General features: G+C 37.5%; 1 protein-coding gene across 1 annotated transcript in view; it reads left to right on the forward strand.

Annotated features, from left to right (window-relative positions):
* The window catches only part of LOC148940582 (uncharacterized), a 54,988-nt gene extending 41,501 nt beyond the window's left edge, over positions 1–13,487 (forward strand). The window contains exon 7 of the mRNA XM_089105268.1: positions 11,342–13,487. Coding sequence (XP_088961394.1) covers positions 11,342–12,970 — 1,629 coding nt within the window. The 3' untranslated portion in view covers positions 12,971–13,487. The remainder of the gene's footprint in view (positions 1–11,341) is intronic.
* The last annotated feature ends 1,438 nt before the right edge of the window (positions 13,488–14,925 follow it).

Below are 14,925 nucleotides of genomic sequence, written 5' to 3' on the forward strand. Positions count from 1 at the left end.
GGGAATTCTAATAAAACTCTTTACACGCCCTTGGACAGGAAAACGAGTTAATAAAATGAGTTTAGTTGCCCTTAAAAAAAAAGACGCCGTCATACAACCAGGATTGTTATCCGTAATTTGTTTGCTCAATGGAAGCTCCCTTGGCATTGTCTAAATGCCATGAAATTTTCAAGCAGGTCAATGCTAAAAAAAAAAAATTTTTATGAGACTCGATTTCTCCCAAAATCGATGTCGTCATTGAGGATCCCTTGGTCCAGTGCCAGCCTTAAAAAGTCCATGCTGATCAGAGAGAAGAATTTTTGGCCTTTTTGGGGTGCACGTCCTTGACGCACTCCTGTCCTGATTTTGAAGAACGGGCTGCGCCGGTCGTTGACTTTAACACAGCTCTCCATACCATGATGCACATCTTTGACAAGTCGGCAGTATTTTTCAGGTATGCCTGTCGATTCTAGAATCCACCAAAGAGCTTCTTGGTCCACTGAGCCGAGCGCAGCACGGAAGTCGACGAAGGCAAAAAAACCTTCTGTCGGAACTCCGTTGCTTTTTCTTTTATTTGTCGAATCGGGAAAATCTTCTTGGTGGTTGAAAGGTCCGACATAAAACCAACTTGCTCCGGTCGCCGCATTGTACGAATAATATTTCAGCATCAATCCAGCTGGACAATTGAAATAAGTTTACCGGCGACTGACTGCAGAGTCATTCCACAGTAATTCGAGCAGAGGCTTCTAGGGCCTTTCCTCTTCCATAAGGGGGTAATGACACCCTTCCACCAATTTTCGGTAATTATCTGAGTTTGTCAGATTATGGAGAACAGGATGTAAAGAAAATAGAGCATTGTAGGACCTGCATATTTCATCTGCTCAGAGATTAAGCCACAGACATCAGCATCTTTATTATTCTTCAGCCTGTTAATAGTATTTCTGATTTCTGAGGGGCTGACAGGCTCATCAGATGGAAGATTTGCTTGAAGTTTTTGACTGCTAGGTTGGCTGAGACTATTATTTAGAGGGGCAGACGGGCTGGCATTGTTTAGGTGCGTGCAGAAGTGGTCCATCCCTCGGTCGAGACAAGATCCTTCATCAGGAAGAAGTGTCCCATCCTTGGTCCCAATGCGGGGGAATTTTGTTTTCTGTGAGATCTTGGAGATGCTTAAACAGGGTTCCCATATCTTTCTTTTTCTGCTAATTTGTTTGATTTTATCGGCTTTCCTTTCTACAAACTAAGTTCTTCCTGGTAAATGAGTCTGTTCCTTACTCTATTGAGCCTTCGATAACTAGCCATGTCCCCAAGGAGCCTTGCCTCCCGTCTTTATTCTATGATCTGCAGCGTTTCACTAGTTTTTCACAATTTCTTCGTAACATTTCTCTTGCCAAGCACCAGTTTTGCTGCTTGGCTCGTCTGCGATCTAAAATACTTCCAGGCATCTTTGCTACTGCTAACTGTGCCAAGGAGCTCGAAAAAAATTCGACATCTTGACACTATACTTCAGGCAGTTATTTGGCTGCTCAAATTTCCTAGTATCTGTAGCGACGGGCCTTCTTTCCGATCGTTGTGCCTGGAGGTCTAGCTGGACTTCTGCACATACAAGCCAATGATCAGTATTTCCGAGCTCTGCTGATCTGTTAGTTCTACGGTTCTTCAGTGATGATCTCTAGCGTTTAGAGATAATGACGTAGTCGATTATCTTCATTGTGCAACCGTTATTAGTATACCATGTATGCTGGTGAACAGTTTTGCATTGAAAGTAAGTGTTTGCGATAACAAGGTAATGGGATCGGCATAGTTCAAGTAGGCGAAGAGCATTATTGTTATGTGGGTCGGGAGAAACAGGGCCAATGGTGCCGCACCAAACACCCATATCATCAAACACTGTCGCGTTGAAGTCACCGAGAAAAACAGTTATGTCGAGGGGGGGGGGCACTGTCGGGAGACATCTGGTCAGAGCATATAAGAACTCTTCCTTGGTTGCGTCGTCGGAGTCGTTGGCCGGGCTGCAGTACATAGCATGACGATGGTCATCTCACCATGCTTATGTTCAAAGCGGGCCTTCATTACTCTGTCTGATACAACTTCATGCAAGAGTAATGCCTTTCTTTCGCTATTTAAAGCGAGGCCAACGCCATTCCTTATAGTCTCTCCAAATTAGAGCAACGAGTGATTGTTGCCTATTTCTTCGTCTCCGCTTCCGGTAAGATGGGGTTCTGTGAGACCGGTAATCGCCACTTTATTCCTATGAAGTTCTTCCGAAAGTATGTTCTTTGATAAAGGTGCATTCAGAGTCAAAACATTCCAGGTGACTGCCGTTCGAAGCCCCGTTTGGTCCAAAAGATTTGTCTGATAGTATTTCTGATATTGTCAGCATGTCCATTGACGCGCGATGGTCGAGATCTTAAAAGGAAGTCCGGATCTGAGGCTATTTTGTCACTTTGCGCAGCTCTTATGTTCAGGTGGAGGGTCGCTAGTCCGACCGACCCTGGCCTAGATTAAGGCTAGGTTAAACCTAGATACTGAGATTCCCTGAGTGGGCTTCCATGAGGTTGCATCCACCCTAATCGGAGTGTTTAGTTAGAGTGGCAGGGGCATATCTAGGGGCACATAGTCAGCAGACAGAATCTATATCATTCTTGACGAACTCCGTTCATCTCCGACCTCCAGCAATTTTTGTTTTACATGAGGGTCCACTTGTCCAAGGGATTTTCTGGTTTTAAATGTCAATCTGCTTCGAAAAAAGAATTGTTTGGCTTTTTTGCATTCAAAGCTCATCAAAAAAGGGTCTTTATTAGGGGCTCGTGCTTCCCTCTTTTTCTTTTTTTTCGGAAATGTGGGTCCCCTTGGCCCAAGAATTTACGGGTGGCAGTTTCAATGCGTTCGTAAAAAAAGCTCTTTGTCTGGGAAACAATTTTTTTTTCTCTTTTTGTTTCTTGTGTTTTCCAGTTCTGTTGGCCCAAGACCTAACCAGTTTGACCTGACCAGAAAAAAATAGTTGGGAACTTGCAGCTGCGCGTTTCAAGCGGCATAACGAGATTTTGCCCCAGGCCCCCCTTATACCCTTTTCTCCAAACAAAATATGTCATCCCCTCTGTTCAGATAACTATCCCTGAGTGTCTTAAGCTAATCAGAATAAGGTCTGTTTTTTGGCCCGTCATTTTCAGAAGGCACGTGCCTCCTAACTAAAATTGTCTTCAAAATTAGGGTCCAGTTGGCTATGAACTTAGTGTTAAGATTCAAGCCGTTCAGAAAAAAAAAGAATTGTTGCTCTTTTTGGGGCCCCAATTCCAGCCGAGCCAATATTTTTCTCTGCAAATTGGGGTCTTCTTGACACAAGCACATTCAAGTATACTTGTCAAGCAAATGGGAAAAAATATTTTGTGGCCCAAGTTGTTTTTAGGTCCCATGTCCCTAACCTAAATTATTTTTTTACACAAGGGTTCTTTTTGTCTAAGAACTTACGGATGTAAGCTTCAAGTCGGTTGGAGAAAAGAGTTGTCTGGCCCTTTTTGGGTGGAACCAGTGTTTTTTTTTTTTCTCTCTCTCTCTTTTGTCTTGTGCATTAAGGTTCTCTTGACCTACTGACTTAAGGTTATAAATTTTTAGCCGATCAGGAAAACGTTCTTGGCTGTTTTTGGACCAGATTTTTGGGGAGGCATGGGATTATTTTTAAATGGCTAAGGGAAAAAAGTATAATATAATAAAACATAGTAAAGCACTGTACATTCTTTATACGCAAAGAAATGAATACAAAGAAATATACAAACAGGCCACCAGTGCCGCATATATATATATATATATATATATATATATATATATATACTCAGAAAGACAGGAAGCAGTCAGAAAGTTAGGAAGCAGGTCAAAGCTGATGTAAGGTATTTGTTGGCCAAATGCTATGTATGTATTTATTCTGTTTCTTGAAAACGGCTCCATATTTTTTCGGGAAAATTGGTATCTTGGGATATTCTCACATAAAATATATATATATATATATATATATATATATATTTTTTATGTGAGAATATCCCAAGATACTAATTTTCCCGAAAAAATATGGAGCTATTTTCGAGAAACAGAATAAATACATACATACATAAATACATACACAATTATTAATCGCATATAAAGATAGTATATATAGTATGGGCCCCGGAACTTGGCACTTTGCAGGCTTCTATATATAGATTGTCATTGTCGCTTGTTTTCTAAACGCAGACCATTTGAGCCTTTTCTTGATGTCATGACGTCCAGTTGGATCTTAAATTAGAAGTGGTGCCTTTGAAAAATTACATTTTTTTTTTATTATTGAACCTTCAACTTTTGCCTCGGCTTGTCTTTTGTCATTATGAAAGACATATCGCAGAGTACGGCGATACGGTGACGTATCGCTGAACCTTTTGTTCCTTTTAATTGTTCACGTGGGGGGACAAAATCTTCTTTTTCTTCCAACGATTTATCCAGTACATATTTTTGATTTTCAAAAGTTTGGTAGGTATTGATGACCTTATCCATGTCAAAATACAAAACCCAATCATCATCGCTATTATTTCGAATTTTTTTGGTTCGTTACATCTCAGCTTATCTTTCGTCATTATGAAGTACATATCGCCGAGCCTTTTTTTTTCTTTAACAAAGGTATGGGGCACGTGGCAGGCTTCTATGTATACATTCTCACTGTCACTTGTCTTCTAAACGCAGATAACTTAAGCCTTTTCTTGAAGTCATGATGTCCAAATGGACCTTAAATTAGAAGTGCTGCCTTTGTAAAATTACATTTTGTTCTTGGGTCTTTAACTTTTGCCTCGGCTTGTGTTTTGTCATTATGAAAGACGTATCGCAGAATCTTTGTTTCTTTTAATTGTTCAAGTGCTGGGACAAAAACTTCTTTTTCTTCCAACGATTTATCTAGTCCAGGTTTTCGATTTTACAAGGTATGGAAGGCGTTGACGACTACCTTTGTATGGGGCATGGGGCACGCGGCAGGCTTCTATATATAGATTCTCACTTTCGCTTGTCTTCTAAACGCAGATAACTTGAGCCTTTTCTTGAAGTCATGATGTCCAAATGGACCTTTAAATTTGAAGTGGTACCTTTGTAAAATTATTTTTTTTTTCTCTTGGGCCTTTAACTTTTGCCGTGGCTTGTCTTTTGTCATTGTGAAAGACATATCGCCGAACCTTTGTTTCTTCAGGGATTCAGGGGATGGGACAAAACCTCTATTTCATCCAACGATGTATCCAGTTCATATTTTTGATTTTCAAAGGTATCGTAGGTATTGATGACCTTGAACGATGTTGGCACAATGTATTATTTATTTTTTGGTTTCTTGGTCTTAGACCAGGGCACTTTGTATCGAAGGAGTTGTCGTAGAAACTTCGAAAAGGACTCATTCGATTGGAAATTGGAGTGGCTTATGCCCTTTTTAATAGTCGAAAGTGATTGAATGGCAGCTAACACCCCTACCACGCTAACAATTTCCCCAAACACATCCAATCAAAATTTTGAGACAACCATTTTGTTCAGCGTAGTTGATTTCTTGATAGAAATTATGTTTTTGAAGAGGACACTCGCCCACAGCCCTAAGGGAAAGGGTTGTAACTTATGCCCTAGGGGCATATAGGGTTTTTATAGTAATCGTTGTCGTAGAAACTTCAAAAAAGGCTAGTTCGATTGGAAATTCAAAGGGCTAGTGCCATTTTTAATAGTCGAAAGTGATTGGAGGGAAACTAACCTCCCTCTCAAGCCCACCACTTCCCGAAACACACCCAATCAAAGTTTTCAAATAGTCATTTTGTTCAACGTAGTTGAAATTTCTGGAAATTAGGTCTTTGAGGATGACAACCCCTTCACAGCCCTCAGGGCAAGGGTTGTAAGTTATAACCTGGGGCATATAAGGTTTTTTTTATAGAAAGTGTTGTATAAACTTCAGAAAGGGTTCATTTAATTGGAAATTGAAATGGCTAGTGCTCTTTTTAATAGTCAAAAGTGATTGGAGGGTAACTAACACCCCTTCCACGCCCACCATTTCTCCAAACACATCCAGTCAAAATTTTGAGATAGCCATTTTGTTCAACGTAGTTGAAAGGTCCGGAAATTGTATCTAAGAGGATGACACTCCCCCATAGCCCCCAGGGTAAGAGTTGTAAGTTATGCCCTGGGGGCATTTAAGGTGTTTATTGAAAGCTTTGTCGTAGAAACTTGAAAAAGGGCTCATTCGATTGAAAATTCAAAGGGCTAGTGTCTTTTTTAAGTCGAATGTGATTTGAGGGTAACTAACCCCCCTCTCACACCCACCGTTTCCCCAAACACATCCAATCAAAATTTTTAGATAGCCATTTAGATCAGTGTAGTTAAAAATTTAATAAATTAGGTCTCTGAAGATGATAACCCACTCAGAGCCGTCAGGCCAAGTGTTGTGAATTATGCCCTGGGGGCATATAAGGTTTTTATAAATAGTGATGTTGTAGAAACTTCAAAAGGGCTCGATTGGAAATTAGCAGTGCTCGTGCCCTTTTTAATAGTCGAAAGTGATGGAAGGATAACTAACACCCCTCTCACACCCACCATTTCCCCAAACACATCCAATTAAAATTTTGAGATAACCATTTTGTTCGACGTAGTTTAAAAGTCTAGAACTTCTTTTCTTCAGGAAAAGACTCCCTCCATAGCCCTCTAGGTACGGGATTTAAGTTATGCCCAGGGAATATATTAGGTTTTTTTTAATAGAAAGCGTTATCGTAAAATATTCAAAAAGGAATAATTCGATTGGAAATTGGAACGGCTAGTGCCGTTTTTAATAGTCGAACGTCATTGGATGGCAAGTAACCCCCCTCTCACGCCCACCATTTCCCCAAACACATCCAATCAAAATTTTGAGATAGCCATTTTATTCAACGTAGTTGAAAGGTCCGGAAAGTATGTCTTTAAGGATGACAACCCCTCACAGCCCTCAGGTCAAGGGTTTTAATATGTGCCCTGGGGGTATATAAGGTTTTTTATTGAAAGTGTTGTCGTAGAAACTTCAGAACGGCTCATTCGATTGGAAATTGAAAGGGCTAGTGCCTCTTTTAATAGTTGAAAGTGATTGGAGAGCAACTAACGCCCCTCTCACGCCCACCATTTCCACAAACACATCCAATCAAAATTTTGAGATAGCCATTTTGTTTAACGTAGTTGAAAGTCCTGGAAATTAGGTATTTGAGGATGACAAACCCCTCACAGCCCTCAGGTCAAGGGTTGTAATTTATGTCCCGGGGGCATATAATGTGTTTAAAGAAAGCGTTGTCGTAGAAACTCAAAAAGGGTTCATTCGATTGGGAATTGAAAGGCTTAGTGCCCTTTTTAATAGTCGAAAGTGATTGGAAGGCTTGACATTTTTATAGTAAAGATCGATGTGGGTACAATGTATTATTTTTTTTTCTTTTTTTGTTTAGACCAGAGCACTTCGTATCGAAGGAGTTGTCTTAGGAACTTCGAAAAGGGCTCATTCGATTGAAAGTAGAAAGGGCTAATACCCTTTCTAATAGTCGAAAGTGATTGGAGGGCAACTAGTCCCCGTCACAAGCCCGCCCTCCCATTTTCCCATTTTGTTTAAAAACTAAATGTTGCCTTTAGATTAAATCAAAATACACTGTGTTAATGCTAATTCCCAATAAGGCATCTCAGCAGTGTCCCAAGATCGGCTGAAGGTATTATGTTCAAACTTTTGGGGCTACTTCTGCTCTTAAAATTTAACCAAATCAAAATAGCGTAAGTGTATCCAAAGTATCAAAGAAAGTAAACTTTTTACTTTTTTTACGATAAACTTTTTACGATTTTTTCTTTTTTTGCGAATGGTTCAAGTTTTCTAGTTCAGGTCCACTAGAGGAGATATAAAACTAAATTAAACACTACTATTTGTGTCCAGATTTTTAAAATGGTGTATGTTGTTAAAAATTGTTGAAAATTGTTCTCCAGCATAGAAATAGAAGGCCCAACTATAAAGTCTTAAAAAAACGAAAAGATTTGAAGAATTATTTTCTTTTTGCCTGAAAAGACTATGTCAATATAAAACGAACAGAAATTAATTAAAAAAAAACTTTTTCACAAAATAATTTTTTCATTAAACCAAAAATGAACAAAAGTAAAATCAAATAATCTACCAATCGTGAAAATACCACAAATCAGCATCGATTAATAAATGAAACCCTAAACGAACAGAAATTGCAATAAATAGCCGAGTCAAACTCAAACCGAGCAGAAATTAACAAGAGTAGGGTTCAAAACCCCTATGCCTTCCCAAGGCCAGAACATAATTTGCACTTTACTGAAAAAAATACAAATGAATGTGTATTGTCAGTATAATATATATATATATATATATATATATATATATACTGATATTTAGTATTCAAAATGTTAGTATTATTTAATTTATTAAAGTTATAAAAGTAAAAATAATTATATTGTTTTGTCTCAGCTTGTCTTTTGTCAGTTTGAAAGACATATTGCCGAACTTTTGTTTCTTTAAATTGTTTAGGTGGTGGGACAAAAAAAAATTTTCCTCCAATGATTTATCTAGTCCATATTTTTGATTTTCAAAAATATGGCAGGTATTGATGACCTTATCCATATCAAAAGCCAAAACCCAATCATCATCGCTATCATTTTCAATTTGTTTGGTTCGTTACACCTCGGCATATCTTTCGTCATTATGAAATACATATCGCCGAACCTTTGTTGTTGTTTTTTTTTACAAAGGTATGGGGCACGCGACAGGCTTATATATATATATATATATATATATATATATATATATATATATATATATATATATATATATATATATATATATATATATATATATATATATTTATAGATTTTAGATGTCTCGACGTTCAAATGGACCTTAGATTAAAAGTGGTACCTTTGTAAAATTACATTATTTTTATTGGACCTTTAACTTTTGCCTCGGCTTGTCTTTTGTCATTATGAATGATATATCGCCGAATCTTTGCTTCTTTTAATTGTTCAGGTGGTGGGACGAAAACTTCTTCTTCCAACGATTTATCTAGTCCAGGTTTTTGATTTTACAAGGTATTGAAGGCATTGACGACCATCTTTGCTTCTTTTAATTGTCCAGGTGGCGGGACAAAAACTACTTCTTTTGCCTTTGGGACAAAAACTTTTTTTTCTTCCAACAATTTATCCAGTCCGTGTGTTTGATATTCAAAGGTATGGTAGGTATTGATGACCTTATCCATGTCAAAATCCAAAACCCAATCATCATCGCTATCATGTTCAATTTGTTCGCTTCGTTACACCTCTGCTTATCTTTCGTCATTATGAAATACGTATCACTGAACCTTTGTTTTTTTAACAAAGGTATGCTTGGCATTGATGGTGTCTTTGCTCTTCATTTTCATTTTCAACACGCTCTAATTGTCGTTTTCGGATGTATTCTAGCCGCCTGTGTCTTTTGTCATTATGAAAGACATATCGCCGAACCTCTGCTTCTTTTAATTGTTCAGGTGGTGAGACGAAAACCTCTTTTTCTTCCAACGAATTATCTAGTCCAGGTTTTTGATTTTACAAGGTATGGAAGGCATTGACAAACACGTTTGTTTCTTTTAATTGTTCAGGTGGTGGGACACAAACTTCTTCTTATACCTTTGGGACAAAAACTTCTTTTTCTTCCAACGATTTATCCAGTCCTTAATTTTGATTTTCAAATGTATGGTAGGTATTGATGACCTTATCCATGTCAAAATCCAAAACCCAATCATCATGGCTATCATTATCAATTTGTTTGCTTTGTCACACCTCAGCTTATCTTTCGTCATTATGAAATACATATCGCCGAACCTCTATTTTTTAACAAAAGTATGGTAGGCATTGATGACCTTATCCATGTCAAAATCCCAAACCCAATCATCATTGTCATCATTTTTAATTTTGCAACGTTTTGATTCTCGCTGTCGAGGTTGATTTTCATTGAGTCGCGGTTCTTTCTTTTCATTTTTGACTCCCTCACTTGTCTGTCGCCGTATGTTTTCTAACTGCGGGTGTCTTTGCTCTTCATTTTTATTTTTAAATCGCTCTAATTGTCGATTTCACAAGTTTTCTAACCGCCTGTGTCTCTGATTTTCATTTTCATTTTTGACACGTTAGTTCAGGTGTTGGTTCCAAAAAATCATCCTTTATAAGTAAGTGCAACTGCAAATTTTCGTTTTTTGGGCCTTTCAACAGAAATTATATTATATACATAACTGTTGCGTTGAAAACTTAACAATCTTATTTATGCTATGCATGGCATCATATAAAAAAATGCTTCTATGATCCCACCTATGATGTCATAAGAATTGCTTATATGATGTACATAGTAAATGAGGTCATTTGAAAAAATCAAAATTAAGGTTCTTAACGATTTTTCTCGGACTTCTGACCTATCTAGATCGTTTTTTTTATGTGAAAATATCTGAAGATACCAATTTTCCCGATAAAATATGGAGCTGTTTTCGAGAAAAATACATACATACACAATTATTGCTCACATTTAAAGATATTATATATATAAACATACCTACTAACAAGCTAAGATTCCCTAGAAATCTTGGGCTCAACCCCCACGCCAGTTGTGATTTTTCCAAGCAATTATCTTTAATTATTAAGCTGAAGTTAGAGGTTTGTTTGTAGCTAGGCCCGGTTATGCTTGCCAAATGAACTGTCTTTATGGTTAGTTTCCATTGTTTTATGTATTTATTTCTTAGCGTATAAGAAGTATTCTGTGTTTTATTGTGTTTGTCGAACTCACAGTGCTGGCGGCCAGCTTGTGTGTTCCTAAGTATTTATTTCGTCATAGTATAAAAATGCCATTTATTTAGTTTTACGTTATTTGATCTATTAAAACGGTAAACTGCAATATAAAGCTATGAAAACCTGGTATGCCTGTTTGTCTAGGGTTGGAAGCTTCGGCTGGGCACCGGGGGATCTTGCTTTCAACTCCAATCCCAGCAGCGTTTTTTTTTTTTCAGAAAATATATATATATATATATATATATATATATATATATATATATATATATATATATATATATATATATATATATATATATATATATATATATATATATATATATATATATATATATATATATATATATATAGTCGAGCCGCAATGGGTGTGGATTTGACGTTTCAGATGGTGGGTCATTTTTTTTTACACAGACATGTTGCAGGCCTGTCAACCAAATTTCTGGCAGTAGGAATCGAACCCCTGGTCGAATATACAACAAAGTTCAAGACAAAATGGGTTCTAGCAGTATCCTTCGTTTATTTATGTTTTTATTATTATTATTTTTTTTTTTTTTAGGGAAGCAGTATTCAAGTGCGAAAATTTTACAATAAGGCACCAGATGCTGTAGAAAATGAGAAGGAGATAGCAATCCCCTCCCCCAACGCCCAGTTACTAATACACGGCTTTCTTAAAGAGAATAGGTGTAATATTTGTCACGTAGTGTTCTCAGTCACTAAGAGTGCAGTGCGGCATGTTGCGATGAATCATGTCAACTGGAGACTTTATGCTTGCTTGGAATGCGACCACAAGTTTTACGAAAGATATATGGTAGAAAGACACTTTGAATCAAACCATTCGGGGTGTAAAGAGAGTTCAAAGCGATTTAGAGTATTAAGCATAGCAGAACAAGATTATTTGCTTATACTAGATCCTCGGAAAGATGAGAAACCAGAAAAACCGCTTGAGATTTCGAAACCCGAAAGTGCGATAAGAAACACTCATTCAGAGAGGATGATATTCGCTACTGATCGTAAAGCTATAGATAAGCAAAAGAACAGTGACTCAGTCCTTTTACCAGTAGTTGATGTTGCAACAACAGAGGCTAAAAAGACAACAGTGCCTTTACCAAAAGAAGGAAAAAGAAAAAGTTATTTTCCCCAAAGAAATCGGCCAGTAAGGTCTTCCTGTAGTCGTTCAGGAACTCCCACGCATTTTGAAGCCAGGACTCAAAGTCCAATGAGGGCAAAAGATGATGCTCCTGAAAAATTTTCTCTTCAACTGCCTGAGGTGAATGTTTCGCTTCAAAGACTTGAAGATATGAAGGAATACAAAACACCAGTCAAACAGTACGAAAGCCTGCAGCGGCCTGCCGGAAGCATTTGTCAAGAAACATCTGCCAAAGATAAGCAAACTACTGAGACGAAGAGTAAAAAAGATGATACAACGCTGCCTTCTGTAAATACGGTCCTAGTGAAAACTCCGAGTAAGGGGGAAATGTCGACTACTCCCCAGACAAATAATGGATTTAGTAATATTAGAGTAAAGGGTTTTGCAACCATTGGCAACCATGTGAGTCTCAAAAATTCTTTAACTGTGAATAAAGCTGTTCCTACTTGTAGTTCTAGTGTTCGCAGTAAGGCTTCTAATTTGAAACCCAGCCTTGAAAAGGCAATTAGTGATAATTCGAGTGGAACTCAGAGCATAACCCGATTCTATAGCAGAAGCCCAAAGGTTGACAAATCAGCCCCTTCTGAGCCGGGATCAACTTTAATCCCGCCTGTTATATCAGTCGCTGAAGGTTTTTCACCTGCTAGAGGAGGACAGTCTTTACCAAAAGTTCAAAGGCTTTCCTCTTCTGTTGACATCAAATCCAAGTCTAATCATGTTTCCCCTAGCTCTAGTTCTAGAATTAGCCGCAAAAGTTTGGGGGCTGATAAGAAGCTTTTTATTATACTTCCGATCTCTAAGAAATCTAAAGAAGAAAGGACGAAACAAGAAATTAGTGACAAAAATAGTGCAAAAGATAGTGTAATACCTCACGCTAGTGACAACTCCATTGATGGCAACGCTAGTACTTCTAATGCTGATAATAAAGAAAATAAGGAAAAACAAAAAGAGATGCTTATCGCCTCTGTCAGTGAAGTAGAATCTAACCGAAAGCGAAAAAACAGCACTGTTATCCATGTGGCTCCTAAGAAAAAGTGATGATTTATGTCAAAGCGATTGATAAAAACTTTCATACTATTTTACTAAAGACCTAGGGAAAAATTAATGTATTACGTATTGCCTGATTGTTTTAGGTAGCATTCAATACTTTGGGGGAGGAGGGACAGCAGTCAAGGGGGAGGGGGTACCGGGATTGAACCCCCCTCCCCTCCAGAAATTTTTATCCGACTCGTAAAAACGTACCAAAAGTTCTTATAAACAAATTTTTGATGCGTTATTTAAAGGTATTTCTTGTAAAAGCTCTACCAAACCCACCCACCCCCCCTCCCCGATAAAAATTATGGATACACCTTTGCAAGGCCTATTAAAAATTTAACCACATTTTGGTAGTGTTTGTTGTAGACCTCATGTATTAAGGCATCTTTTTTTTTTCATGAACCTTTTCCATTTTTTCGGAAAATTGCCTGATTTTTATCTTTCTGTTTATGTAATAATAGATTTCCCGTACTAAAATGTTGCTGTTAAAATAAATATCAAGAGAAATATGAAGAACCAACCTAATGTTATTCAGTGGATTTAATTTTCCAGAGTTCCTCAATTATATAATTTCTTATTTACGTAATCTTGTAGTAATCTTGTTATCTTCATACCTAATAAAAATTTCTGTATAGAATCATTTACTTTTTGAATATGCAGTTTGTTAAATAAATTTAAGAAATAAAAGGAAGTTTATTATAAATTTTGTTTTTCTTTATCTAGACAAGCGATGAATCTTATTTAAAAACAGGAAAGTCAATTGAAAATAGCAAAACACTAGACTGTTTCTAGAGATATGAAGTCTAGTATCGCATAAATATTATGGGGTGTAATGGAGCGTAAATATGGCTTCTTTCTGGGATTAAGGGACAGGGGGCAAAGCTGTGCATAAATACCGAAAGTTTGCGATTTATACAATTACAATAAATTATTGGAAAAATTAAAAAAAAAATTGTGAAGAGAGGTAGGAATATACATATAATCGTGAAACATGAAAGCCAAACTAAAACATGAAATCCTATTAAAAATAGCAGAAAAAATTCTTCATAGTCCCTACTACCGGCCAATACATCTTCCTACTCGGCTTGCAGAAATGTGTTAAAATAGTGTAGAAATGACTGCTATATGCAGTGTAAGGTGTTCCGGGGATGGTTCCTTCTCCTAGATTCCGTAGGGTGGCACTGGAAGGTTGCCTTGGGAGTTCTGTTGGCCACCATTCTCAAACCATGGCCTATAAATTGCCGTCAACGTTGACAAATGGTATCATTAGTAAAAGCCTGGATGACTATTTCTCGGATCTCTAAGGTTAAGACTCTTCCTGTGTTCGAGAATATGTCCTGTGTATGCCCAGGATTCTTCGTAGACATGTATTTTCAAAGGCCACCAGGCCTTTGGGGCCTTTTTCTCGAGGCCGTAACAATTTCAATGATTTAAATAATATGAAATTGCAGCTTGCAATGATAAAATGTTATAGTTGACATCTTGACTGACGATTTCAGACGTTTTGAAATAGACCTGATAGGGGTTTCAGAAACCCTGAACTAGACTTGTTAGGGTTTCAGAAACCCAAATCCCAGGACTGAGAAACATGAAATGATATGGAATTTATTTACTCAGGCAGGAAGTATGGGGTACATAGCCAGAGAGTAGGGCTCAGCTTCCAAGCTTGAGTTTTGCTTAGGTTGGGCATCTATTAATAATAGAATGCTAGTTGTTTATTTTATTACCAAAAACTGCAAGGTATTAGGCATGGTGGGGTATGTCCCTGTAGATCAGACTGACGGAGATAGTAGTGACTCGAGTGAATTTTATATACAGTTGCAGGAACGAACAGACACGATCCCAGGTAGAATATAATAATTTGTCAGGATATTTAAATGCTCAGGCTGGTAGTAACAGGGAGATTTGGTAACCTGGTGACGGTAAATTTGGTGGAAGGATGGAAAATAGTAACGATT

Source organism: Artemia sp. Qi Xiang Cuo, chromosome 19, assembly GCF_049724085.1.
Source record: "Artemia sp. Qi Xiang Cuo chromosome 19, ASM4972408v1, whole genome shotgun sequence".
Lineage (NCBI taxonomy): Eukaryota > Metazoa > Arthropoda > Branchiopoda > Anostraca > Artemiidae > Artemia > Artemia sp. Qi Xiang Cuo.